This window comes from Rhamphochromis longiceps, linkage group LG7 (genome assembly GCF_057381845.1).
Source record: "Rhamphochromis longiceps isolate RC_006_pf linkage group LG7, R_longiceps_female_GT1.1, whole genome shotgun sequence".
NCBI classification, from domain to species: domain Eukaryota; kingdom Metazoa; phylum Chordata; class Actinopteri; order Cichliformes; family Cichlidae; genus Rhamphochromis; species Rhamphochromis longiceps.
In genome coordinates, this window is record NC_140563.1 from 63,700,900 (window position 1) to 63,726,413 (window position 25,514).

General features: G+C 39.1%; 1 protein-coding gene across 1 annotated transcript in view; it reads left to right on the forward strand.

Moving 5' to 3' along the window:
• camk2b2 (calcium/calmodulin-dependent protein kinase (CaM kinase) II beta 2) overlaps window positions 1-25,122 on the forward strand; it is a 66,425-nt gene extending 41,303 nt beyond the window's left edge. Inside the window, exons 13-21 of the mRNA XM_085414787.1 lie at window positions 366-437; window positions 1,586-1,623; window positions 7,691-7,759; window positions 10,173-10,217; window positions 10,827-10,875; window positions 15,206-15,281; window positions 19,524-19,618; window positions 19,721-19,957; window positions 20,121-25,122. Of these exons, the coding sequence (XP_085270913.1) occupies window positions 366-437; window positions 1,586-1,623; window positions 7,691-7,759; window positions 10,173-10,217; window positions 10,827-10,875; window positions 15,206-15,281; window positions 19,524-19,618; window positions 19,721-19,956 (680 nt within the window). The 3' untranslated portion in view covers window position 19,957; window positions 20,121-25,122. The remainder of the gene's footprint in view (window positions 1-365; window positions 438-1,585; window positions 1,624-7,690; window positions 7,760-10,172; window positions 10,218-10,826; window positions 10,876-15,205; window positions 15,282-19,523; window positions 19,619-19,720; window positions 19,958-20,120) is intronic.
• The last annotated feature ends 392 nt before the right edge of the window (window positions 25,123-25,514 follow it).

Sequence of the window (25,514 nt, forward strand, 5' to 3'; positions counted from 1 at the left end):
GATCTATGACAGAAGTATGAGCTCAAACTGACATAGCCTACCTTGTGCACAGAGAAAGCAAAAGCCAGATGTGTTTTATATTCATACCATCAGTGTGCAGTTGGCGCATTGTGTGCTTAGTAGATGATGGCTTGTGTGTACTGTTTGATACGGAAACACCATTTTTACGAAGGTGTGAAGAGTTAATCTAGCTGTGTTTGCTTTTGCAAGAGAACTACAATGTTTTGATGATTGGGTGACAGGTTTTCTTATTTGTGTGAAGAGTTTTGCAAAATTAGCCAATAGTTACAAAAAATGTGCTTAAGCAATCAGAAAAAACTGTAAAGTTTTGACTGGTACTGTTAATGATACTCTGTATTTTTCAGTGGGCCGTCAGACTACGGCCCCTGCTGCTGTCAGCGCTGTAGCAGGAACCACAGCTGGCATCGTGGAACAAGGTAAACACATCTCGCAAGCACATCTTTTAGCATTTTCTCCCTGCAGCTTTTAAAACTTTACATCCTTTCCCCTCATTGAGGCAGGAGCAGATGTGATTAAACGGAAATCTCCCAGGGTCACAACATCACACACTCCTTTAGCTCTATCCCTCAGCTTGTTTTAATCTCTCTTCCTAAATCTTTCTCTCCTCTTCCTCACCCTTATTGCTTCTTTAACTTTTTGCCAAGGTAAGCAATCTCATTTCTCATCTGAAGGGAAGAGTATTACAGACTTTTCTTTCCTTGTACAGACAAATAGCATGCACTGTGGTGTATAAGTGGGAGTTTAGTTATCACATTTTAAATGTGGAGTGCAGTAACTGTTCAGTGCTGCTTTTAGGTTGGGGATCACACATCCACTCAGAGCTCCAACATGATAAAAGATTAATGTCAGCAGAACTGGAGTGTTTTTAAGCTGTTTCTTCCTTTTTTTATCAGCATTTAAGCAGCAAAACACATACTTTATTTTTTCCACATCATCCCAGACTAATTCCTGCCCATCAGTGAACTCTGTGAATTAATCCAGCCTACTCTTCAGATTAACAAACCCATTATCATATACCTGCATCTCTGTTCCTCTTCCCTCATGCTTTCGCTCCTAATCCCCCTTCTATCTATGCCTGTGCGTGCAACGGTGCGAGAGAGTGTATTTGGATTATACAGAGAATTAGTTTGACTTCTCCCCCCTCCCTCGTGTTTGATGCCCTCTGCTTATCTAATGCTTTGGGCAATGGATCAGGGTCAGGAAGTGCTAGCAGGATGGAGAATTCTTTTTAATATATGTGTGAGTTTTTGCACATTTTATTAATTTGCTTTTTAAGACGCAGGGAAAGAATTTTCCATTTTTTCAGAGGGAGGGGTAAATTCCTTTCCCCCCTCCTCCTAGTGGTAGTGGATGGGAGGATAGGCATTGTAACTCTTCACATTTATTTGTGCACTTTGACAAGCAGGTGATTTTTTTTTTTTTCTTTTAAGCCAGTGCCTGCATGCATGCATGAATGACCGCGGATGTGGATCTGCATTTGTGTGAGCAGATTACAAAGTCGTCATCTGAAGGTAAATAATGTGTACTCTACCATCTGAGGGTGTGTCGTTCTGCCTCTCTGCAGCAGCCAAGAGTCTCCTCAACAAGAAGGCTGATGTCAAGGTAAGCTAGGTCATCCTCTTCATTTTCATCTGCAGCATTTCCTCTTTATATTCATGGCTGTCCTTCCATACTTCTACTACTTTTATTAATCCGTAAATGTTTTGGTCAAAGGCAGATGCAAACTATTCGGGGTGATCTTTTTAAAGCACGATTGCGTTCACTTTAATTTTTTGGAAGATATTGTTTTTGGGTGTCTGTGATGGCTATATTGTTTTCTTTCCTAGGCTTTTCTATTATCCTTTCACATTATCCTTTTAATTTAATTAGAAATATTAAAACAGGGGAAGACATGTTTGGGAAGGTATCCAAAGTTGTTTTAAATTGGATTCCAAAAAACATGTCAGGAAACATATTAAAAAAGATGGAATTGGTGGAACATCCAACAACTTTTTTAGTTTAACTGACAATGGGCCAATATAATGATTAAACGTAAAAACACAAACACCCTACTGAGTGTCAGACCTTCAGAATGATCATAATGATGATGAGGGGTTCAACCATTTAAGAACAGGTTTCTCACAAAGAATTTGGTGACTGTATTATTACTATTCAAAAGCAAATGCAAGGAACAAGGCTGAAAACCCAGTATAAAATGGCTGTGATATTCACAACCTTAAATGACCCTGCATTAAGAATGCACTTTTGGCTATTGGAAAGTATGTGGAAATCTGAAAACCGTTGTCAGTAAATATAGTTCATTGCTGATAAAGCAAGTTAAAATTTTAATGTGCCAACAGTCAAAATGTAAAATTCTTTAAGAAAATTATGGTTAGCACATCCACTGTGCTAGAGCAGAGGGATGATCCAGCTTGTTTTAAGTTTAAAAGCCAGTATCTCTAATGTATAGGAGTGCATTAATACACATGACATAGATAAAGTGGATATCTGTGAAGGCACCATTCATTTTGAATGCATGAAGCACTCAGAATATAGACACAGTCACATGTAATGCACTTAAACACAGCTGTGGCTCAGCAGGTAGGTTGGGTTATTCGCAGTCATACGGTTGGTGGTTCACTATGCAGCTCCACCACTGTTAATGTTGAAGTGCACCTGGCAAGAACTCCACTTTGCCCCCAGTATCCATTGTGTGTGTGTGAATGGGTAAATGAGGCTTGTAGTAAACTGTGAGTGGTCAGTTTAGGTCACACTTCTGCACAGCGACCTCTGATGTTGTTCCTGGAATCTGCTGGAGCCATTCTTCCAGTTTTGGGGTTGCAGTTCCTAGTGTTCATATTACCACTGGGACCACTTTGTAGTTTACTTTCCACGTCTGCTCCAGCTGTTCCTTCAGCCCCTGATATTCCTCTGTTTTCGGATACTCCTTCTTCCTCATGTTGCTGTCTTTTGTTCCTTGTCAGCTACCACTATGTGTTGTTGGTTGGCAAACAGGTGCTTTTCTGTCTGGAACCCAAAGTCCCACAAGATCTCAGTGCTGTTGTTTCCACCTTTGGTGGTGTCTCTCATTACGACGGGCAGACTGCTAGTCTGTATGTGGCACAGATGTTCCTGTACACTGTCCCAGCGACCTGGTTGTGCATCTGGTGCTTAGGGCCTGTTGCTGTACTGCCATGATCAGAGTGTCATATCAGCATGTGAGGCATGCAACGATGTGCACAGGACAACTGACTGTCAGGATAAAACAGAAAACAGATGGACCAGACACAGGAAGACAGAGAAAACAAACACTGAGATCAAACTGACTAAATACAGAGAATGAGTGAGAGAGCTAGAGTGCGGGACAGAGAGAGAGGGCAAGAGAAACATGGAGGCAAGACAGAGACAAAAACTTTACATTTGCAACCAGATACAACTGACTACACACAGGGGGTGCTGGGGAGGACACACAGAGGACACATAAACTAAGGCAAACAGAGCACGCAAGGGAACAAAATTCAATGAACTAAGGACTAGTACCAGGGCACGCAAACTGAATACAAGAATTGCATAATTCCCTAAAGAATGAACAAGACCAAACCAAGACAAACTCAAACTCCTTTAAACTGGCCTTTTCTAGTCACTGGTAGGATGTCTTGATATCATCTACTTCTTTTATTTGTCGATGGTACTTTCCATGCAGCGGCTTGGTCATCCATGACAGCTCCTCCTCCTGTACCTCCTCATACTTTTGATAAATGCTGGATACACTCAGTTATTCAACCAAATAGATCTGATTTTATTTAAGTAGGGTGAAATTTGTAGTGTAATTACCCTATAATGTGTCTCACACAGCTCATAGTTTAACTTTATTTATTTATTTATTTATTTTTCTTTGTTTGTTTGTACCAAAATAACAGAGGATAATGTCTTGTTAAATTAAATGCTTTGTCGATATAAAATATCAGCAGATATTATCTCCTCCTTACAAAAAGTACAAGTCCAGACAAAAAAACTCAAACTCTGGGTCACCTAGGAATCAGCTATGCCTTTGAATGATAATGGTAAATGGTCTGTATTTGTATAGCGCTTTACTAGTCCCTAAGGACCCCAAAGCGCTTTACACATCCAGTCATGCACCCATTCATACACTGGTGATGGCAAGCTACATTGTAGCCACAGCCACCCTGGGACGCACTGACAGGACACTGGTGCCACCGGGCCCTCTGACCACCACCAGTAGACAACGGGTGAAGTGTCTTGCCCAAGGACACAACGACCGAGACTATCCAAGCCGGGGCTCGAACCGGCAACCTTCCGATTACAAGGCGAACTCCCAACTCTTGAGCCACGATCGCCCGATGACTTAGAGAAACATGTATAATGTGCTTTCTTGTGAGATGTATCTCTATCACACAGAAAGAAAACTTGCTTAGATGATGGAGTAACTTTGTCAGTTTTTAAATTTCACACAACATCATAAAAATTTGGTATCAAAATCCACATTTTTTATTTAAGTGTCTGATAACTGGAATATATGTCTTGAATTTGTAACAAATGAATACATTTAAAAATAAGTAAAACATTTAGCAGTTATGTTTTTGATTTCGATAGATCTCTGTGTCAACTGACTTGCATGTGCTTGGATGGGAAGCTTCCCCTGTCCAATGTGGCAGAGCAATTCTGTATTTATGTGTAGCAAAACATAATGATTTTCTTCATGCACAATGTATTTTAAAGATCTGTCACAAGTGCCTAAAACACTTGAATCGTACAGTGGTTCTGATTGGAAAAAAATCACTGCAATTTAATAGATCACTAACAAATAGGAAAGTGTTGCCACCGACAACGAAGCATCAGACAGAAGCCCTTCTTCTTCCATTCCTCCTGACCTGTTTCCTTATGTCACTCTTCATATCCTACATTTCTTCATTTTCCTTCAGCTTCTCTTCCCTTTTTCATCCTCCGCACAACTCCTCCTCTCCCTTCTTAGGGGTTTAGATTGGTAATCTCAGATTATTTCCCACCAGATGATTAATCTATCATTACACAACCACAGCTTGTCCTTTGCTGGACCATGATGTAAAATGTACATAAACAACCATGGAGCTATTTTAGCATTCTGGCATTGGCACAGGCACTATCTCTCATTATAACTTCCACATCTCCTCTTTGTTTCCAGCTTTTTTTTGTAAATATGCTTTTTTTAAAGCTTCACACGTAAGTGTCGTAACTAACCCTAATGACAAGATATTTACAGTATTTTAAGGTTGCATGTACTGTTCAGTATTATTTTTGGTAATTGTTTCTTATAACTTTGGAAAGAAATAAACAGTAAACTTCACAACAAGCAATTTTGTGAGTTGCTGGGCAAAAGACATCCCGACAATTACAATATCTTTAAATTAATGTATTTTAAGTGTTCCTTCTGCCTGATGTTGCTATCACTTGGTATAGCGACGTCTATCACTGTGTCCTTTTTCTGCTTAATATCTACTATTATTATAGCCGGTTGGTGAGCCATGAGCCATTGAATGATAAATGAGGAATTTTGTACAAAGCCCTTTCAGTGCTCAAGTAGAGTAGAAAGGTGCTCCATAAGAACCAATCCATTTACCTGTATATAAGTTTGTGTAAGCAATCTATTCAGGTTTAAGTTAAATGCACTGCATGCACTTTAAGTGCAAATGTGTTATTATTCTGAGCCTTGTCCTGTCCAGGTGGCTCTTCTGTGTTGTGCCATGCTTTTATGGAGTGGCTGTTTGGTTTCTCCAGTCTAGAGGTCTGAGCACTCTTCACTGCACTGCACAGCATATACTATGTTGTTTGTTCTGTTTGTCATTTTGTTTCTTCCTAGTTGGTGTTGTGACCTTCTTTTTTGTGCATCTGTGCTGATTTGTAAACTCAAACTGAAAGCTCAGTTGGGATAAGTTGGATGTTTTAAGAGCTTTCTTAATGTATGTGTTCTTTTTCTTTCCCTTTTGGCTTAAAGGCAATGTTTTCTGCCCGGTGTTACAGGATACTGATTACTCCAAGCTTTTGTTGCAGAGGGTGGTACAAGTCAAAGAGTAGGTACTGGTCTATGTGTATAAGTTTCCAGCAAAGTTCAATGCTGAGGTTGAGACCCAGCCTGGAGACCAGTGGCAGAGATGAAGCAGTTGTGGAGACTGACTAGAAGGCTATGCTCCGGTAGTGTGGCTGGAAGCCAGCATCAGTGACCCTCAACAGGCTGGTGACAAAAGAAACAGAGACCTTCAAGGTGGTTTTACAAGGGGCTGGTAACAAAGGAGTCCCTCTGGAGGCATTAGAGCTTTAAATAAAAAGGCAGATTGGGAGAAAGGAGAGTTCCTTTATGAACCTTAAAGTAACCTCGAGTTGATCTCAAAGCTTTGGTCATGTGTTCTGCTTAAGTATTCTAGAGGTGGGGGTTCAATAATGTGAGCAGTTCTAAAAATGAGTCGCACACCTGAATTACAATAATGAAAAGACCTTGGTTTCCTAAAAACTTGATTATAAAGGTGCTTAATTTGTTTTAGTGTTGTAACCCTCTCTTGGGATACGAGGATATGCAATAGTTAATGTGAGAAAATATAATAGCATTCAAGAACACTCTTAATGCTTTTCTCATAAGTACATTACAAATTTGTTGAAAGATAACTATGTTGTGTTTAACAAAGTTCACCCTTTTTTCAGTGATAGAAATGTGAATATAAGCTTTTCAGATTTCCCCATTTTCCCCATCAGCTAGAAAAGCACCATGGATGTTGCAACCAACTAGGCTTTTTTTTAAACAGCATAGTATGCAAAGCATTGACTCCACAAGTTGATAGCTGAGAGTATTTTTAGCATTTTTACGAAACGTTGCTGTTAGTATTTGGCAACAGTGGTAAAGTGGGTGAGATCAGCTTCAGCCCCTGAGCACACTGAATTTCCATATGGACTTTTTTTCTTGTCCTTTTGCCTAACACAACATCAATTACAAGTAACAGTACCGTGGAAAAATATGAACAGAAAATATAGAATTCCAGTGATTCAAGCATGAAGTCTGTGAATAATTCCTGGTTTTGCATGTTTCTTCTGATGTAATTGAAATAGAAAAGTTATGCCTGTGAGTCTTTTTGCTGTACATTTAACATGTTACTAGTGGCTGGCTGTGTTTTCTGTGTTTGTTTTGTTTCATAAGTTTTGCATCTCTGTTACGTTTTGACCTCATTTTCTCTATTTGAATGTCAGGAAGACACATTAGAGATACTAATGCAGTGAGTCAAAATAGATGCTTGTTTTTCATGTTTGACAGATATTGTGGAGTTGATCAGCTGTTATTTATTTAATTTACCATTTGCCAGATTACATCCACAGCCAGTGGGCAGTAATGAAAAAGAAAAATGCTGTGATTGGTGTTTGGATTTTCCTGCATAGAGAAATGAGTCAGCATGAAAGATTGTTGAAAACTTTTTTACCTGATTAATAATGTAGCAAAAACAAAAACTGTGGAAACTGTTTTCGATCCATAGTTGAACGACTACACTCTTGATTCTAGATACTACTTTTGTCTTAGGAGAATTTTGCTGCCATCTGCTATTATTAACTGTATACTTTTACACAGTTACCACCCACTTCACTACCAGCAAAAGTCACATCTCAGAATGGTCACTGAGTACTAATATAATACTTTTTGTTTCCTGCACAGCCTCAAACAAACAGCACGAGAAACAGCATAGTCACCAGTCCCAAAGGCAACATCCCCTCTGCTGCACTGGTATGCAGCTCTATGTGTTTCTGTCTGTCCAAAACATTTCTAGCTGTGTGTGTGTGTGTGTGTGTGTGTGTGTGTGTGTGTGTGTGTGTGTGTGTGTGTGTGTGTGTGTGTGTGTGTGTGTGTGTGTGTGTGTGTGTGTGTGCGCGCGCGCGAGAGAGAGAGAGAGAGAGAGAGAGAGACACAGTCAAAGAGAGACTGAGAAAGGGGGAGACGTGTATGGTTTTGGTAAAAAAAAAAGAAAAAAGAAAAGCTCTATGGGTTGTTGCTATGATTTTGTGTGTTATTCTAAGTTTTCAATCACTTTTAAAGTAACAGCTCAATAATTTTGCTTTTTAACTCATTTCCCTTTCTTGCCAAGAGAGTACAGTTAGGTCCAATCCCAGTAACAAACCCCTTAAAATAAAACAAATACTGACACAGGTTGTACTTACTGGAATTATTCTTTGTGTTCATTCTTTGTAAAGGTGTCCATGCATGTGCTGCTGTAAAAACATGATTCTAGGAGGATCCAGATACAAGCATACATAACCCAAAAGGCACAAAAAGAAACAGTGAGAGTCACTACCCACTGGGGTGCTCGCTTGAGAACTACTAATGGATCCATTTAGGGTTTTTATTTTCTTTTTTAACTGGCTGGTTAATGCATAATAAAATAACCTTGTTGCTGTGGTTGTAGCCACACATCAAGAAGCTTTGTATTGGGTTGTTTCTTGATTTGCAAACCTCTGGGATGGGTCTATACAAGTCAAAAACTTTTCCAGGCATAAATTTGGCAAATCATCCTTTCAAGATGATATGCTTCTATGTATTTGGACCATTTTCAGAGCATTTGCTGTTAAGCAGTCATCTATGGTTGATGAAAATATAGCCGGTGGCAAGTGAAGATTTTTGTTTTTATGCTTGCAGTCACAGCTCAAGAAGTTTCTGCATTCCATCAGTTCTACTTTAATGTCCCCAGGACAGTAGAACTGAGAGTCCCGCTGGGGAACCAATGCATGGTCCACATCTCTGTAATTGTTTAAAAATCTAAAAACACTAGGAGAATGCACCTGGTCTCACTTCCAATCAAAACCACTTTAAAAGGCTTACAGCCAGGAGGCTGTGAAACGTTGCACTTTTCAACCAAAAACTGAAGAAAACTGATTAAAATGTGCATCAATTTGAAACAAAAGTTGACATTTATGGTACCTATGTCAACTTGTTAAGGCTGTGTGTGCGAGCAGGCAGGGATGAGGACCCAAATGCAGGACTCGTGGAGACAAAATTGCAACTCGAAACCACAGATTTATTGCTGGCAAAGAACAAAAACCAAACCATGAAAGCACTAACTGGAACACACAGGCAAAATCTGAGGGTACAACGCAACAGGGAACAAAGGAAAACACAGGGCTTATATACACAGAGGCGTAATCAGGGAATGGGAAACAGGAGGGAGACACAGCTGGGAGAGATTAGGGCTAACGAGACAGAGGGAACTAAAACTAGATTCACTGCACATAAGGCATAGACCTTCAAAGTAAAACAGGAAACAAGAGAAACTAAAACACACTGGAACACGGGACTATCAAAATAAAAAAGGAAACATAGCCAGACGTACACTGTGACAACACGAGCAAGTGAGCTAGAAGGGACACTTGAGAGAGGGAGTGAGACATGAGGGGCTGAAGAAAAACATACATGGATACACATGACAGAGCAAGGGAAACATGTAAACAGGAAGGAGAGACGAGACACAAGGACACACAAACAGAGGAACACAGGACAAAGACACAAGTAGAACCCAATAGAAAAGAAACTAAACTGATCGTAAACAAACTCATTAATGTAATAAGAATGACCTCAGAACTAACCAGTAAACTTAAATTACAAAAATTACTTTTTGACAATAAATGCACCTAACAATAAGTTATAAACAGCTTTGGTAGATAAAATTCTTTGGGATGCATTGTTTTGGTCTTTCCATGATGAAGTTAACCTGACTTAGTCTTTTAAAATTTTCTACACCACTTACTGTATATGTGTGGCAGAATCACATACATGTAGTACACTACCATACATTGAAAGTTATTGTATACAAGATTAATAACTGCATTTATTTAAATTATAATGAAATGAATGGGATTAAAGTGATCACTTTGATGAGGGAGAGAATGCATGCGACAGAGAATTTAGTTATCATTCACAATTGTGGATTTATTGGGAATTTAAGGTCATCATTTACCATGAACTCTTTCCAATCTTTAACGTACTATTCAGAATTTTTACCATCTTTCCATGTGTTACTCACATCCTACGCTGTGCTTATCTTTCTCTTATGTCTCTCAACCTTTTTTTGCCATCATGAAACACCTTCACTTGTTTCCACAACTTCTTTCTGTTTTCTCCCCTCTCTTTCTCTCCATTCTTCCTCCAGGAACCTCAGACTACTGTTATCCATAATCCAGTAGATGGGATCAAGGTACATCCTCCTCCCTTTTGTCCACATATTATTTTCTTATACTGGTTTTCATTTGTCATTGTCGTCCCTACATTGTTTCTCTAGCCATGTGGGCTAAACTGTATTTTTCAGGGTTTTTGAAGGTTCTTTAATAAATGTGCGCATCTCTTTGTATATTTATGCATGTGGGAGACAGAGAGAGTGTGAGTTGCTTGAGTCCTGTGAGGTGTTTCTTTGTCTTATGGTCCCCTACTGTGTTTAGATCAGTGGAGCTCAATGGTTCTGCCACTGGCTTAGCAATCTTCATATGTCAACTAGAGTGCTACCAGAGTAACCACCATACCACCACTGTACAACCTATATGTAACAATGGCTAAGAAATGTGTGTCTCTGTCCATTTATGCTAAGACAGCTCAGTCCATTGTGTCGGAGTGATGCAAAGTCAAATGCTTGGCTTTGTATACTTGGTATACGTGGTGTGGAGGTTTTGTAGATTTTAATGAAGAAATTTGAGCGTGTTGTGAATATGTGTGCATGCATTTATGGATGTGTAAAAAAACACATTTATTTTTATTAATTTTATTAATTATTTATGTGAATTTTTTGTAATCAGGTTTCTGTACTTTGCAGGAATCATCTGATAGCAGCAACACAACTATTGAGGATGAAGATGTGAAAGGTAGGCCTCATACATGCAAAGACTGACTTTATTAAAAATCTCATAGCAATACAAGGCCCCCTTTTACTCTTAGACAGCGTCTTTGTGTAGCACATCACAAAATCTATGTAGTTATTGTATCAAATATTCATTTTATGTGGAAGATTTAAACATCTAAAATTATGGAATTTCCTCACTTATATCATTTCGACTGAAGAAGTGTAGTTCAATTACCTTGGAGAATAAATTAGCAATTAGAGTCACAGGAACCCATGATACAATAATATGTCAATAAGGGATTTTGATACATTAAAAGGCAATGTATCAATCACATAACTCATCACCCTGGTATTTGTGTTTCTATATATATATATATTTGTCATTTGTCTTTTTTTTATTTGTGTTTTGTTGTGTAGTTGTAGCCTCTCATATTTATATTGTGAAACAAAAAACAAGGAGCACAAGAGTCCAGATCAAACCAAAAACAGGTCAACACAAAACAAGACTATTCATGAGTCCACAGTAAAGTCTGGGGGTCGACCCGAAGGTCGACAACACAAGAGCCAAAACAGTTCAGGGGGCCGACCGTGCACACGGCAACGGGCAAACAGTTCTGGGGGCCGACCGTGCACACGGCAACGGCGGCGGCGCAGGCAAAACCAATCAGGAGGCCGACCACTTGGAAGGTCCTCTAATGATCTAATGATCCTCTAATCGCCTGAGCCAAGGTGTGAAACTGGTTGTGGGTCCCAAAATCTCAGGAATTCGCATGATAAGGTAGGGCCAGGTTTCACAATGAACTCACCCGAAACTCTGGCTGATTGGGACCCACACCCAGTTTCACACCTTGGCTCAGGCGATTAGAGGATCATCAGGGGGTCCTTTTGTCCCTCTGTGGGGGGGTCACTGCCACTAGGTTTATATCTGGGACTCTCCACCATTTGACCTTAGAACTGAAGAAGCTTCTCGAATGAGAGGTGAAACGTCTTCAAGCAACTTAAAGAAGTCCAGACGCTTTTCTTTGCAAGCTCCTTTGACAATAAATGAGGATCCAATCGCAGGCAGTAGTGGAGGAGTGAAGGTGGTTTATTGAACACAATGCGCCAGTGGAAAAACGGAAACTGTCACGGCGGGGTGCGCCGATGTGTGTGGAAACAGGACCCAAAAGCAGATGACGACGAGGAGTAGTAAGGTTTTAACAGAAAGGTGTGGCTTTATTAGATGACGGCAGAAGTAAACCAGGAAACCAAAGTAAACTGACAAGACACTAAGAAACAAAATACTAAAACGGTACTGAGACCAAAACCTAAACTATGACTGTGGTGGAAAATAACAAGCAAAGACCATGACTAAGACTAATAATACATAACAGACGAAAACCGTAACTAAGACTGAGGTCAAATAAACAGACGACCCGACAATGGCATGCAGAAAACAAAGGGCTTAAATACATACATGAGGTGATCAGGGGAAGTGGAGACACATGGGGGAACAGCTGACTGACATAAACCTAATGGCAGGACCAGGAGAGGAAAGCTAAATACAATGAACAAAGAACACATGACACTGTCAGAATAAAACAGGAAACACTAAAACTAGACATGACAACACAAACTTAACAAACCTAATGCGTGATGAATAATACAAGAACCCAAAACATAGAAAACCAGAGGAACAATAAACAATAACTGCCCAAACTAAAGACAGATAGGAAATGACACAAAACTAATCACATAACAAAATGAGACAAATACAAACATGAACTCAGAGCGCTGGGTCAGAGACCCAGCCTGTGACAGAAACAGAGATCACACTAAACTATACTGGAGACAACTAAACTACTGAATACAAACCGGAACTCAAACATGAAGCAAGGTGGACGACGGTACAAGATGGTGATGGCAGGGGACACACGGATGAAACATGGTGGAATACACAGACGGACCAGCAACTACAAAGACAGAAGACGCGACTAAAATGCACACAGAGAAACACAGGGAGATCACTTTGTGTGATCCACAGGGAGGTGGGGGACACAGCTGGGAGTAATCAACAAGACGAGACAAGAGGTAAAACTGAACACACTCACATGAGACGCAGACCTTCGCAATAAAACAGGAACAAGAAACCATCACACAAAGACGCAGACTCGACACTGAGAGACAGACAGAAAATGACACATGGAACTAAACTAAACCTGCAAAAACATGACAACTCAAAATACTGGGTCAAACTGACCCAGAACCGTGACAATAACAGACTACAAGAAACAGAAGAAAAGCACATGATCTGTCACCCCAGATGATACACAGAAGTCTATATCTAGATAGACGATTCTGAATTTAGTAAGTGGAAGAGAATGGATGGATGGTTGAATGGATGGATACAAATGACTCTGCAGGAAACAAGATTGCAAGGGACTTAATCTAGGCAGCTACTTGAACATACTAGCTAGGAAACTCCAAACAGACAGGAAACACAGCTAGAGGAAGATCACAACAAGTGACAGGAGGAAACTAAGGGCTTAAATACACATTAGGTAATGAGGGAGATGGAACACACCAGGAAACACAAGTGAACTAAACTGACTAACTAGACAGGGGGTGCAAAACCAAACGCAACACAAACGGGACAAAGGATCATGAAAATAAGACAAGAAACAAATAGAGACAGAGATCATAAGATAAACAGAGACATGGTTCCATGCATGAGTGGGGCCCAGAAAGGAATTGGCAGGAACACCAGAGGGGTAAAACACCAGTTCCTGGTAAATAGCAGTCAAATGCAAGAGGCTGCGAGACGAGACTGACTAACCTGTGCATTGCCTGGATTGACTACAAGAAAGCCTGTGACTCAGTGCCTCATACATGGATCCTGGAATGCTTATAACTGCACAGAATCAACAGGATCCTAATAGCCTTTGTCAGGAATTAAATGGGGATGTGGCAAACAACACTGGAGGCCAACTTCAAGCCAATAGTACAAGTTGCCATCAAGTGCAGGATTTACTTATGTTTAGGTTTTTGTATATATATATATATATATATATATATATATATATATATATATATATATATATATGTGTATACATATGTGTATATATATGTATATATATGTATATAAGTACACAAATATTATTATTGTTATGATTTAGAAGGTAAATAGCAGCAAGGTGCTTAATTCTGCACTTACTGCTTCTGCAATTGGCTTATTTTCTAATATATATATATATATATATATATATGGGTGGCACGGTGGTTAGCACTGTTGCCGCACAGCAAGAAGGTCCTGAGTTCAATTCCACCATCAGGCCGGGGTCTTTCTGTGTGGAGTTTGCATGTTCTCCCCGTGTTTGCGTGGGTTCTCTCCGGGTACTCCGGCTTCCTCCCACGGTCCAAAGACATGCAGCTTGTGGGGATAGGTTAATTGGATAATCCAAATTGCCACTAGGTGTGAATGTGCGAGTGAATGTGAGTGTGAATGGTTGTCTGTCCCTATGTGTTGGCCCTGCGACAGACTGGCGACCTGTCCAGGGTGTACCCTGCCTCTCGCCCTATGACAGCTGGGATAGGCTCCAGCGCCCCCCGCGACCCTGAAAAGGATAAGCGAATGGATGGATGGCTATATATATATATATATATATGTATGTTATGTTTTGTTGTTCATCTGAGATATAAGTATATTTTTGAAAACAGCAGTAACATTTGCATGTTGCTAATTTTTCATGAGTATTGATATAGACAATAAACTGGGGTTTTGGGGTGCAGAGCTGAATTTTTGATAAACAGAGGCACAAAGCAAAATTAAAAACAGAGAGGTGGAGAGACTGAAAGAGGCGGGGAAAGAGAGAGAGAGAGAGAGAGAGAGGGAGGGAGGGAGGAAGAGGGACAATTAGAGCAAGCTAAGCCTTCCTCTCAGTGTAGGGAGGAAGCGAGGGGAAAGGGACACAGTAAATCTCATCTGAAGAGCTGGGACAAGAATAGCTTGATGAGCTCAAGCAGCCTCACATGCAAACAAGAGATATGATGGATGGTAGCGAGCAATTCATCGCCTTTACAGAGCAGTTGGAAGCATTTTAAAAAATGGGGGATATGTAGGGGAGGATCTAAGTAGTGAAGTAGTTTTTATGTTTAGCAGCATGAAGGAGTTTTCACTTGTGACTGATAACATTTACAATGAATAGCAAGCTCATAGGTAAGTGTGAACTGATTTGCATTCAATTTTTCAGTGTCATGAGCAGAGTTTTGCATCCGTACATTGGAACATTAGTACACTGTAGCTTCACAGTGAAGCCGAAATGTCACTTGGGATACAATCAGATTTTCTCACACTTTTTGTTTCTTCTCTGCAGCTCGCAAACAGGAAATCATAAAGATCACAGAGCAGCTTATTGAAGCTGTCAACAATGGAGACTTTGAGGCCTACGCGTAAGTCCAATGCACATCCTTCTGGTTCCATAAAAGATTTTTTAAACAGCTGCTGCAAGAGTACAATTTTAGCTCTTTAAGTGGACATTAAAGCTCTCCATCAACCACAGAGAACCATTAATCTGATTGACATAAAAACATGTTGTATTAAAAGATTAAAGAGTAATTGTAGTCATTGTTTTATCCTCTCTTCCCCTCTCTACCTGCCGTATAATTAAGAGTAATGCTTCTGACGTAGAGTGGGGAGGGGTGGTTAAAGTGTACCTAGAGTGATGGAAACCCATTTCCACAAAGAAAGGTGACACAGATTAAAATGTATGCATGAGTTTAAAAAAGCAATTATATTATAAGCAAAAACAATACAACAGTTACTCACAGAGCTCAAAAATAAGTCTGAGTTACTTTGAGTAAGATTTGTAATTCTAAATTGGAAGTGGAACTACAAAGACATAGTAATTGTATGTCATACTGAGTCACATTCAAAAGATAGTAATATAAAATTTCAAAAAATTACAACCATGATCAGTTTAGGTAAGTTTATGTAACACAGGGAAGTCAAAAGTGCAATTTGAACTACTGCCTCAAAAATATACATTTGCAAGTCAGAAATCGAGACTAAAAGTCTGGGTTAAATTTAGGATGTCAAAACATGCTGTATTTTACAAGACTCTAAGTTAAACTTACCATCTTTAGTAGAATAAGCTACTTTTGCCTGTTCCCTTATTCACAAGGAGTCACATCAGCAGGAAGTTTGTTTTGGCAGATTTTTTACATTGGCTGCCTATCCTGATGCAACCCTAGAAGGATTTGTGTCTCCCGCAGGACTGAACCAAGAAACTTTTGCTTGTTAGGTGACTGTTTAAACCACTAAACTGTGGAGTATGAACTACTAAATTCACAATCTTTAGTAATTAGTTCAAAATTGAAAGTGAGATTGTTTTTTTGTTTTTTAATTTAAAATTTAAACTGAATTAAATATTTGACTTGCTCAGTCACAGTTATAAGATTCAGCTGAAGTCATGATACACAATGAGAAAAATTAAATACTAAATTAAATTTACACAACATCCATCCATCTTCTTCTGCTTTATCCGGAGCCGGGTCGCTGGGGCAGCAACCTAAGCAGAGAAGCCCAGACCTCCCTCTCTCCCCAGCCACCTCCTCTAGCTTATCCGGGGGAACACCAAGGCTTTCCCAGGCCAGCAGAGAGATATAATCTCTCCAGCGTGTCCTGGGGGTGCCCCGGGGCCTCCTCCCAGTGGGACATGTCCGGAACACCTCACCCAGGAGGATGATCTGATATCCTCGTGTTGGCGTTGTTCCCTCGTCATCATAAATAATGTTGTTCCAGGTTCAACATTGCAAGTGACCAATCATCTTCTCCTGACGTCATCCGCGACCTCAAAAAAAACGCCTTCAAAAATCGGGAAACCGCCTCTGTAAGGACAATATGTATAATGCTTACTGTTTATTAAAGAAAAGTATCCTGAAATTCAAAGAATTCAAGTTCCTGGATTGCCGGACAGAAGTGGTTTCTCTTCTCGCAAATGAAGTAGATTTTTTTATGGCTGTATTTTTCAAAGGCACAAAAGGGGGACGTCACAACAATGTGATTGGTCACTTGCAATGTTGAACCTGGAACAACATTTATTATGATGATGTGAGAACAACACGGACACGAGGATATCAGATCATCCCACCCAGGAGGCGCCCAGGAGGCATCCTTGTCAGATGTCAGAACCACCTCAGCTGGCTCCTTTTGATGTGGAGGAGCAGCGGCTCTACTCTGAGCCCCTCTTGGATGGCTGAACTTCTCACCCTATCTCTAAGGGAGATAGGCGCAGAAATGAGCTTCGGAGGAAGCTCATTTCCGCCGCTTGTATCCGCAATCTCATTCTTTCGGTCACTACCCACATCTCGTGGCCATAGGTGAGGATAGGGACGTAGATTGACCGGTAAATTGAGAGCTTCACTTTTACACTCAGCTCTCTCTTCACCATGACGGACCGGTGCAGCGTCCGCATCACTGCGGCCGCAGTACCAATCCATCTGTCGATCTCCGGCTCCCTTCTCCCATCACTTGTGAACAAGACCCCGAGATACTTGAACTCCTCCACTTGGGGCAGGAACTCATCCCCGACCCTGAGTGGGCACTCCACCCTTTTCCAGCTGAGAACCATGGCCTCAGGGACACAGTCGACACAGTCGAATGCCTTCTCCAAGTCCACAAAACGCATGTAGACTGGTTGGGCAAACTCCCATGCGCCCTCAAGTATCCTTGAGAGGATAAAGAGCTGGTCCAGTGTTCCGCGACCAGGACGAAAACCGCATTGTTCCTCCTGTATCTGAGGTTCACTAGCGGACAAATTCTCCTTTCCAGCACCCTGGCATAGACTTCTATTTCAGTCAGTTTACACAACATATTGTCTACAAATAAATCTTTTTCTTAGGATTGCATAGACAATCCTAAGAAAAAGATTTACTTGGAATCTACAATACTTTGGTATATAGAAGGTTATAGAAGAACTAAACTCAGAATCACAGCTTTATTTGCTTGTAAACAGGTGATGAAAAAAAGCCAAAATGGTAACAAGGCAGGGCTAGAACTGACTGACACATAAAATGACAGACAAGAGGGAAATGCCAGAAAACATCTTGATGATCTCCAAGACTTTTGGTTAATTCCTCCATGGACTGATAATACAAAAGTATAACTTTTTGAAAGGTGTATGTCTCATTACATCTAGCATTTCAGAATAGGAACATCATATCAACAGTAAAATATAGTGGTGAAAGTGTGATGTCTGGGGCTGTTTTTCTGCCTCGGGACCTGTAAGACTTGCTATGGTAAATGGAACTGTGAATTCTGCTGTCTACCAAAATATCCTTATCAGAATGTCCATTCATCTGTTCATGACCTTGAGCCGAAGCACACCTAGGTTCTGGAGCAGGACAATGATCCAAAATGCACCAGCAAATCCACCTCTAAATGGTTTCGGAAAAACAAAATGAACTCTTTGGAGTGGCCCAGTCAAAGTTCTGACCTGAATCTGATTGAGATGCTGTGGAATGACCTTTAAAAGGTGGTTCATGTTCAAAAACCCTCCAATGTGGCTGAATGACAACAATTCCACCAAGATATGCGGGCCAAAATTGCTCCACAGTGCTGTAAAGGACTCATTGGCAATCATAACAAATGCTTGATTGCAGTTGTTGCTGCTGAGGGTGGCCCACCCAGTTATTAGGTTTAGCGGGAAGTCACTTTTTCACACAGGGCCATGTAGGTTTGGGGTTTTTTTGCCTTCATAATAAACAACGTCATTTAGAAACTGCATTTTGTGGTTACTTGTGTTATCTTTGTCTAAATAATTAAATTAGTTTGATGATCTGAAACATTTAAGTCTGACAAACATACAAAAATAGGAAATAAGGAAGGGGCAAACACTTTTTTACACCATTTTATATACTAAGGAGGAGACACAGTTGAACAGAATCCACCTGACAGAGCAGCTGCAAAACTGAGCGTCACACACACATGATAAAGGGAACTAAGATAAAAAAAAAACTTACTCGCTGCAGTGAAAAAAAAAAGATTCTCCAGCGTCCATATGATAGTGCCAAGAAATTAAACTGTAAGTGATGTATATTGTTATTAGTGAAATATAATGTAGGATAAAATGAAATGAGATAAGAAATACTGGAAAGGGTTTAAATTAAGAGGTTAAAGGTTTTCCATTTAGTATTTTGTGACAATGATTGTTGTTTTTATCGCTATATTTATTATTATTATTATTATTATTATTATTATTGTTATTCGAAGTGTGACTCTAACATTTGATCCCATTTCATGAGGGAGGAGCATGATAGAGCAAAATTATAAGCTCTATAATATCTTTACTAATTGTGTATACATTGTTTAATATTGTTACAGTTTGGAAGGTGCATCATAAATGCATAAATGAAAAGAAACTACTGTATTAACAAACCTGGGTGCAGTTGTGAGATGGTCTGTAATGGTTGTTACTTAGTAAGCAAGAATTTTGACATGCTAAGTCAGAACTATGAAACAGTAACTGTAACTGCTTAAACAGACGTGGGCAGAATTTTAGGTTTCCTTGTCAGTGTTATAAATTTTTTTTAAATGTTTTAACTATGAGATATATAGCATTGCTAAAATATTGTTACAGAACTGTTTAAATTATTCCGTGCGTCATTTGTGTAAAAATATATCTTGACTAACAGGAAGATATGCGACCCTGGTCTGACCTCATTTGAACCTGAGGGGCTGGGAAATCTGGTGGAGGGAATGGACTTCCACAGATTTTACTTTGACAATCGTAAGACTAGTTCAATCTACTACTGATGTTTTGAAAATGTAAAATATATGATACATCTATATTTAATATTCATCGCTAAGTGGACTATTTGTCTCCCATCAGTCCTCTCAAAGAACAGCAAACCTATCCACACCACCATCCTTAACCCCCATGTGCATATAATTGGGGACGATGCTGCCTGCATCGCCTACATCCGCCTGACGCAGTTCGTGGATGGCCAGGGCCGTCCTCGCTCAAGCCAATCTGAAGAGACCAGGGTATGGCACCGCAGGGACAGCCGGTGGCAAAATGTCCACTTCCACTGCTCAGGAGCTCCTTCTGCCCCGCTGCAGGGGTGAGGTAGGACAACAATAGCATTCACGCAGACGATGAACATTTATAAAAATGTGTTTTCACTCAATCATTCGGGGTTATTAAATATAGCTTCATGGGAACAAATGTATATCTGCAGCACAAAAAATAAATATGCAAAATCTGAATGGGTGTAAATACTTTTTTCCAGGCATTTTGAGGAGGCAGAGCAGAAAAGTAACGAGCAGATAATCACAGAGAAAGAAGCAGCACTGAGAGAGAGGTGCAGGTGGATGTGTGGTGGGGTTGAAGGAATCTGATTTGGGGATTGTGGTCATGCTCCTGCACTCTGCACACCCACTTCTTTCTCTCTCTCCCTGTACAACTTCGACAACAGCAGACAGTAATAGCAGTGCTCCCATCTTCTGACAGCAGAGGACACATCAGCTACAACATTAAACTCTTGTAACTCTTCGGCCTGCCTACAGCAAACAAAAAAGCTATTGTTCCTTCCTATTGTTACTTCTAGTATAATTATGGCCACCGTCTGTCTCTGTGTTCTTTCAACTGTACAGTCTATTTATTATCCATTTTAATCCTTTCTTCTTTTTTATGACAATGCATGATTCCTTCCTGTGTTGTCATTAGCAGTGGCTGTTCTGCACGACTAAGGCTGCCTGTGTGAAATGAACAATCAGTATCACGTGTCTCACACAAAGAGTCTGGTGGGTGTATTTTATTATGAATTTCATTGTGTTGTGCAACAGCACAGCACAACACAATTAATTAATTAATTAATTTAATTTATTTATTGGGTGTTTAACTCCCCACCACCCCATTCCTCATCCCTCACGACCCCCAACCACTCTGTGAGACAGTGAAAACCATGCAGCATGCTAAGATGTTACTGTTGTTCTTAACTGATATTTATGTACTGAACATTGCAAGTTAACTACTGAAACTATGGTTGAAATGTTGAAATATCCCAATGTTTATGTAAATTTCCAGTTTTATCGTGGTGACTTAACTACAGTTACGCTGTTGATGGTATTTAATTGCATGATATTCCACATTAATGCATTTGGTAAATGGGGTGTTGTCGTACATTTTCTGTTGGGTTTTTTTTTTTTGTTTGTTTTTTTTATTTGTTTTTTTTGCACTGCTGGTGAGCTATAATCTGCGGCCTCTACTTTCTGGATTTCTAAGTGCATAAACTGTTTTTGTTGACATGACAGTGTAGTATATGAGGATTCTGGTGACCATGACAGAATATGCCCTTCCTCAGTAATATTTGGGCCCAGGTTCTTTACTGTTTCAAAGGCAACAACCAAAACCTTAAATGATCATTTTTGATTTAACTTATTGGAACCTGACTAATGTAAAAGGTGACAACTTAAACTCAACACAAGGGTGTGTGGTTATTACTTTTGATTGCAATAATTAAATTAGACTTTGGATTTAAAAGAAAGCCAAGGTCAAAGTTCCCAAAGTGAAATCAAAGTTTGTTTTAATTATGTGGTCATTTAAAACCATATTTTAATTGTCAGTTTTTGCTTTGGGTGGCTGTGGCTCAGGAATTAGTGCAGGTCATCTACTAACCGGAAGGTTAATAGACAACCTATTAGAACACAACCTCATCCAGTTCAATGTCTGGCTCCTCTACTTCCACGTGGCAAGATACTAAATCTTAAAATGCATCCATCTGAATTTTTGGTTAAATGTGTTTAGGCATAGAAAAAGACATGGATGTGTATATGAATGAGAGTTGTGGTAAGAAAGTGCTGAAATAGAATAGAAAAGTGCTATAAAAGTAGCAGTCTGTTTTAACATTTTTCTGTCCCTGTACAAAAAACATGTATCTCTAAAACCTTTCTCATCTTATAAAATGCATTTCTTTGATTATTAGGTTAGTCAGTGAGTATAGGAGGATTGTATCAAGGTACAGGGGAATTCTTAAAGGATTGCATTTTGTCACATTTTCACAAAAGTGTACAGATACAACCCAACAAAGCTAATATTTACTTGTCCTTCCGCATGATTAGCATTTAAATATGGTAACATTATGCTCTTGTGCCATAATTTGTGACTTAGCTGAAAGCTATTTAAGAGAAAAAGGAAAGCTGAAAAAGAATTTTCTGCTGCTCCTTACACATCGTGTGTGGGACCTTTCACTTGGGAGGCAAATGTGTAAACCACTAAAGTTATGGAGCCTTAAACAGCTGCCTGCCAAGCAGATTGGAGCAGGATACACAGACAGCTATTGATGAAAACACTAGAACATTTAACACATAAAGTGACAGATATTTAAAAAAAAAAAAAAAGACTAAAAGAGAGTAAAAGTGAAATTGAAAATTATATAATAAATCTTCCAGAGTTGCATTTGTACGTTTTGGAATAAGAACATAGAGTCACTCTCTCATTTTTTATGTATAAACTTTAGTTTTTCTCTAGTCTGGAGACATGAACAGGAACGACTTACTGTATTTCAGAATTCATAAAAGGGTCCTCCTTTTCCATAAAGCCCTAATTTTCACTTTGTCCTTACTCTTGTAGAGCTGTGGCTGACCTAAAACAAGAAGGTTTTAACATGTGGAAATATGGAAAAGTCACTTGACATATTTGTAAAAGACAACGGTGTCTTGCGCACACACATACATTATTACTTCTATTTCAAGCACTAAGCAGAGTTTCTTTTATATATATTTACAAATATTTGTGTGTAATGTCTAAATCACAAAAATTTACACAGTTTTTCCAGGACATTGATTCAACACACAGGCAGGAATGAAATTTGAAATAGACTGGTTTGGAAATAGTGGTTTTTTTGCACTACTTAAGCACTCAAAGCGCTTTACACAGCTTGCCTCATTTACCCAAGGACTTTTTTTGATGCCAAAGTGCCTTTTTATTGAACATTTATACTCCAATGAACGCATTGGAGGGCAGCTTAGGATACCTGCTTGAGGATACTTTGGCATGGACCTTCTCATTAGTAGATGACCTGGTCTACTTCCTGAGCAACAGCCACCCCTCAATGTTTGTGAGTAAAACCAAAATATTAGGTAGAATATCAAATCCTTTATTTTTACAATATCTCCCAGAAATATCTGGGAAAATACAACAAATATCTAGTGTTGTTTGCTGTATTTTCCCTTAACGATCTAACTTTCTGTCCTTGAGGGGGCATTAACTTCTTGAAGCTTGACATTTAGACTGACTACAGGATTAAAGTACATACATGATTATTGAATGTGAGAAGAAAAATGCTGAAGATTTAAAACAGGCTTATACAGACTGTCAAATAAAGCATTGAGCTGGTCTATTTTAGGACATATTCACAATATTGTCAAATTACTTTAGCTCACTCAACAAATAGTATAGAACATTCCTAGTTTGATCCTTCAAATATCACATACACAGTAAAGCTTAAACGACTGGTTGAATCATCGCAGGACGATGACTGGAAAGATCAAATCATGGAAGTGGTTTTCTTTTTTTTCTTTTTTTTTTTTGCCTGTCCCGTTTGGCTCTTTTGCCATCAGAATTGTTGTCTAAAGGCAAAGAAAGATGCCCAACGGATTTACTTTACCAAATTGACCATCCCAGCCTTGCCATAATGGTTCACCTTTTATTGTTTATTTTATTTTCACTTACTGAACATGGGACAGACTTGACTGGGGGAAAGAAGGGGAGAAAGAAAGAGGGAAAGAGAAACAGCTGAGAAGAGGGACGGGGGAGAAGGGCAAAAACCAAAAACCAACAGAATGAGCAGAAAAAGAAAAAAAAGAAGAAAAAAAGAAAAAAAATGCATATATCAATCACCTGGGTCACCTGCTGAGAAAGAAAAAAGAAAACAAGCAGAAGAGAACAAGAGTAATAGAATAAACAATATCACAATGATATATGGGAATATGACAGTAAATACTAAATATTAAACATTATTGTGCAGCACATAAGATCAACAGAACACAGTGTGCTTTGAGGTAGGAGCCAAAAAGGGTGTAGTTTGTGGGTGTGATCACCCGTGTGTACACCTGTGAGCATGGACGCGCTTGTTTTTTGTTTTTTAAAAGGTTCCTTCATGTAATGATCTGCTAGAGGGTGTGAGGGGGCCACAGCCCCGTCCTCCAGGGCATGAAGCAGGTATGGAGGAGATCAAAACTCCAGACATCCAGAGGCCCCCAGAACACAAGAGACCAAGGAAGACCAACAGAGGGGCAGCCGCGCCACTGGAAGTGGTTTTCAAAGAAAACTATAAAAATTTGCTGGTTCCAGCTTGTCACCTAATGGAGAAAGGAAACCAATTATCATGAAATATTAAAATATACATATATGATTTTATAAAGTAAACTAAAGAAAAATGTATTAGAAAGATAACTTTGTGCTTCTCACAACACTAAGAAATCAAACCTTAGGTACTAAGTGGTGTTGTAAAATACACCATCTACTAGGGTAAATGTATGGGCATACCAGCAATTCACAAGGTAAACTTCTCACCATCCATGCTATTCATGATGTAAAATAAAGAAATATTGCTTTCAAATACTTGTTGCATTGAATCATAAAAGTTAGAAGAAGATTTAAAAACAAAAACACATTAAGCACCTAAATTTGGAGAGACGCATGGTGAACTTGCCAAGCCAAGGCTGCGATTTAGTGTTTCACATTTTGCACGAGTAGTGTCTTCAACACATTATTAACAGTCATTCAAAACAGTCTTTTATTAATTACTAATTATTTACGTTATAAAATGAAATGGGGAATTATGCATCATCAGACAGTCTTCAGGTTGTTTTTGTTTTTTTGTTTTTTAAACCATTAGTATCAGTGAAATTCCAGAGCTATGGCTTTAGGATAAAGCCATGAATTTCCCTTCCTGGTCAAACCAAATGTCAATGCTATCAGTACTTTAATTGGATTGGTTACTTAGAATTAGTGTCCCTCTTTGAAAGCTGTACCTTCTTACTTAATAGCTAGGTTTGGGCCTGGGTGTTAATCTTAGGCTTCAGCTATAAAGAAAAATTTAAATGTATTGATAGATCCTTATCATTTCTTCTTCTGTGTTCATGTGAGCAAGTATGATATGAATGATGATGATGGTGATGACTGTATGTGAAACAAAGCTTTTATCATGTACTTTTTGTATTTATTATATGATGATGATCAATATTAAAGTGTGATCAGATGTAATCAGTGTGTAAACTAATAAAATTGTCCACTCTACTATTCCGTCTTATCTCAACTCACAACATTAGAAAGAACCCCGTGTTGTTTCAGTTTTCCTTGTGTTTTTAGTGCTTTAAAATGTTACATGAATAAATGTCAGTATTTCCTCTAAACAGAATATTAGAATATTCCAGCAAGTATTTTTAGAAGGCAAAGTTTGAAGGGTCAGTAAAAACATCTCAACCACCACAGTGATTAAAGGAAAGTTCGAAAAGTAGATTTACTCATGAATGTTTTAAAGGTGTAAAGTTACTTCTCTTTTGTTGCATTTCAGGGTAAATGTCTCACTTATATATTATATATTTATTAATTTATTAATTTTGCAGACAAGGATAGAAAATGTAATCTGTTGTTAAACATTAAACATCATTTTATTTTG